Source organism: Cystoisospora suis (genome assembly GCF_002600585.1).
Source record: "Cystoisospora suis strain Wien I chromosome Unknown contig_1915, whole genome shotgun sequence".
Taxonomy (NCBI): Eukaryota; Apicomplexa; class Conoidasida; order Eucoccidiorida; family Sarcocystidae; genus Cystoisospora; species Cystoisospora suis.
In genome coordinates this window covers 51,050-54,028 of record NW_027154715.1, presented here as the reverse complement: position 1 = coordinate 54,028, position 2,979 = coordinate 51,050, and the positions used below count along the sequence as shown (strand labels likewise).

The window sequence follows — 2,979 nt, the reverse complement described above, 5'->3', positions numbered from 1 at the left end:
AGAAAAAAGAAAGAAAGAAAAATTCAATTCCAGTGGAAGTCTTTTATTCTTGCCTTATGTCTCTCGAAAGAGAAGAAAATTTCTCTATCTACAAGCTACAGAGTATACAAGTGAATGAGGAGAGCCTGTTCTAGCTAGCTAGCTATTTCGACGTGTCTCTCTGTGTAGATGTCGATGAAATGAGATGCTGTGGGTATCGATTGTCGATGCTGCTGTTGTCCCCCCCCTCATGTGTTGCATGCATCCTTTTCTTATCGATCTTTCTTCATCTTTCCACTTTTCTCTCTTGTCTTCTTTACTCTCCTCTCCACCGCGACCTACCTCGAGGAAGAAAGAAGCACAAAGAGGAAATTTCTTGAAGAGAAGAAGAGAAAGAAGAGAAGAAGAAAACGGCGAAGGAAACCGAGAGACGTTCCCCAGAATGTTGTTGGCATGCGAGGCATAGAGGGGTGTGGGGTGTGATGGAATTTTCTTGACATTCCTCTTCTTCTTCTAGTTCTTCTCCCTTTCCTAAGAAATGCCTTTGCATGCGCTTGAAAGTGTCAGGAATAAAGTCAAACCAACCTATGGCGAAACATTGTCATTCCGATTCAAAAGTAAGAACGATAAAACAGAAGCGAGGATAGCGATATCCACATGTGAACGCTTGGAGAAAAAGAGCGAGGAGAAGAAGAAGAAAAGAAATAGGCCTGTTATGTGAGAAGGAGAGAAAGTGAGAAGGTTTCTCGTTCGTTGGAATTTCATTTGAACGTATAATTGACTTTTACGTCTTACAGAAGATTCCTCTTCCACATCTCCTGTTTTGAGTGAAAGACAAGATTTCTTTCTACTCGAAAGAGAAAGAGTTTTGCTTTCTTGACTCCCTCCTCTCTTTCTGTCTTTCTTTCTATTTCTCTCTTTTCCTTTTCACCTTTTCTAACCTCCTATCTGAGAAGGTAAAGATTCTCTTCTTATGAGTAAACTTCTTTCTCCCTGTGTCATCCTTCGTCCCTCGGACTCAGCATACACCGAACGTTATCGTGTTCTCGCCTTCCTAGCTTTCTCTTTTTCGGGTGTATGTACACCTGAACATTCCTCTAGTAACTCTCCTTCTTACACAATTGTACTATCGTTACCTCTTTTCCATTGCTTCTTTCTTTTCATTCTTTCTTTATCTCTTTTACTTTCTCTTTCACTTCCTCTTTTACTTGTTTCTCCGCTCCTGGTTTTTCTCTTCTCGCTTTTCTTCTTTTCTGTCTTTTTCTTTTCTTCCTTTATTCTGCGTTTCTCTCTCTTAATTCTCTTTCGCCGAGATGAAAAAGAAAGAAGGAAAACGACGTGAGAAGATCTCTCAGCAGAATGAAGAAGATAACGACACGCATGTAAATCTCCAAGGAGAGAAAGAAGAAGAGGAAGAAGAAGAGGAAGAAGACGAAGAGATAGAACAAGAGGAAGAAGATGAGGAAGAAGAAGACGAGACTGAAGATGGAGAGAAGAGTACAGCGGTAGGGTATATGAAGAAAGAGGAGAAAGAAAAGAAGAAGAAAAGTGTGAAGCAAGACAAGAGAGGAGAAAATGTCCGGATGGCTTCTGAAGAAGATGAAGACGAGGAAGAAGATGAAGAAGAGCAGAGCGAAAGAGAAGAAGAAGAAGACTCTGAAAGCGATTCATCATCTCCAACACGTAATTCTTCATCTCTTCGTGAAGAAAAGACGATAAAGAAGAAAAGAAGTTCAACACAACAAGTAGAGAAGAAGCGGAGAGAAAGGTCTTCATCTATTCCATCTTCCTCTGATCCTTCTGACTCTCTCCATCCTGTCAGTGGAACGACCACTCGAAGTCATCCAGCATCCCGTCGTCTTCAACGAGGTGTACATACACCCGAACACCCTCGCCGTCATAATTGTTCTTTTCACCACAAAACGGAGGATATCTCTATAAAGAGCAAGGAAGACGTCCATTCTTCTCTCAGCAGCACAAAGAAAGAAGAAGAAGTTCATATGTATGAAAGAGAGTTGAAGAAGAAAGTAGGAGGAGGAATTCTTGTCCAGAGATCTCCTGTTTTGCTTGATGGAGGGAGACTGTTGGCATGCTCTCGAGGCATCCATAGAAATCCCGAAATTTGCTTTTTCTCTCTCAAGAAACGTCGCTTTCTCTACGCCCTTCGAGGAGGGCATACCGATACAGTAAGCTGAGGCAGCGAGAAAAGAAAGAAAGAAGAGAGAACAATGAAGAGGTTGCGAGAGAGAAGAAGAGATAGAAAAGGAAAACGAGGAAAGAGGGTATCAACGGTAATTACTGAGAAGCAGGCGAACAGCTTCTCTTCTTCTTCGTGTTGAACCGTGTCTTATCCCTCGAGGATGTTCAAGTAGCAAAAGAAAAAGAAAATTGTCTCTTTTCTGATGGAGTTTCACTTCTTCTTCTTCCTCCCGTTGACGAGTGTATTTCTCTCGCATAGGTTAATGGTAAATGGATAGCTTAAAGATAGATAGAAAGATGGATTAAAGATGGATCAAATGACAAGCAGATAGATAGATAGATAGATTGATAGATCGAAGACACACACACACATGGCCTCTACATATATTTGTATGTGCGTATATATCTCATCTTCTTTCAAGAGGCAAATGTGTATATATATATATATGATTGATAGGTATCTAGACATACATGCAAGACTCTGTAAATGGATGGAGAATGGAGGTAACGATGTCTTTCATTGTCGGTATAAGCCTTTCTAAATGAAAGATAGAGAAAGAGAGAGAGAGAGCTTCTACCCACCTGACTGGCTTATTGGAAGGAGAACGTGGCGCCTGTCTCTCTGGGGTGATCGACGGCCGTAGAGCTTGAAAGTTTTTTTCCTGTCTCTCTTTCTCTTTCTTGCTCTTCCTCTCTCTCTTTCCTTACATCTGTTCATGTATAGACCGCCCTGTCTCCCTGTCCATACATCCAGAGGTACGCAGGCCCTGTATATGCATATCTATATCTATACATGTCTAT

At 41.3% G+C, this 2,979-nt stretch overlaps 1 protein-coding gene across 1 annotated transcript in view; it reads left to right on the top strand.

Annotated features, from left to right (window-relative positions):
• The first annotated feature begins 313 nt into the window (after positions 1–313).
• Positions 314–2,979, top strand: part of CSUI_004172 (wd g-beta repeat-containing protein) — an 11,272-nt gene continuing 8,606 nt past the window's right edge. Inside the window, exon 1 of the mRNA XM_068064365.1 lies at positions 314–2,165. Coding sequence (XP_067923663.1) covers positions 1,293–2,165 — 873 coding nt within the window. The 5' untranslated portion in view covers positions 314–1,292. The remainder of the gene's footprint in view (positions 2,166–2,979) is intronic.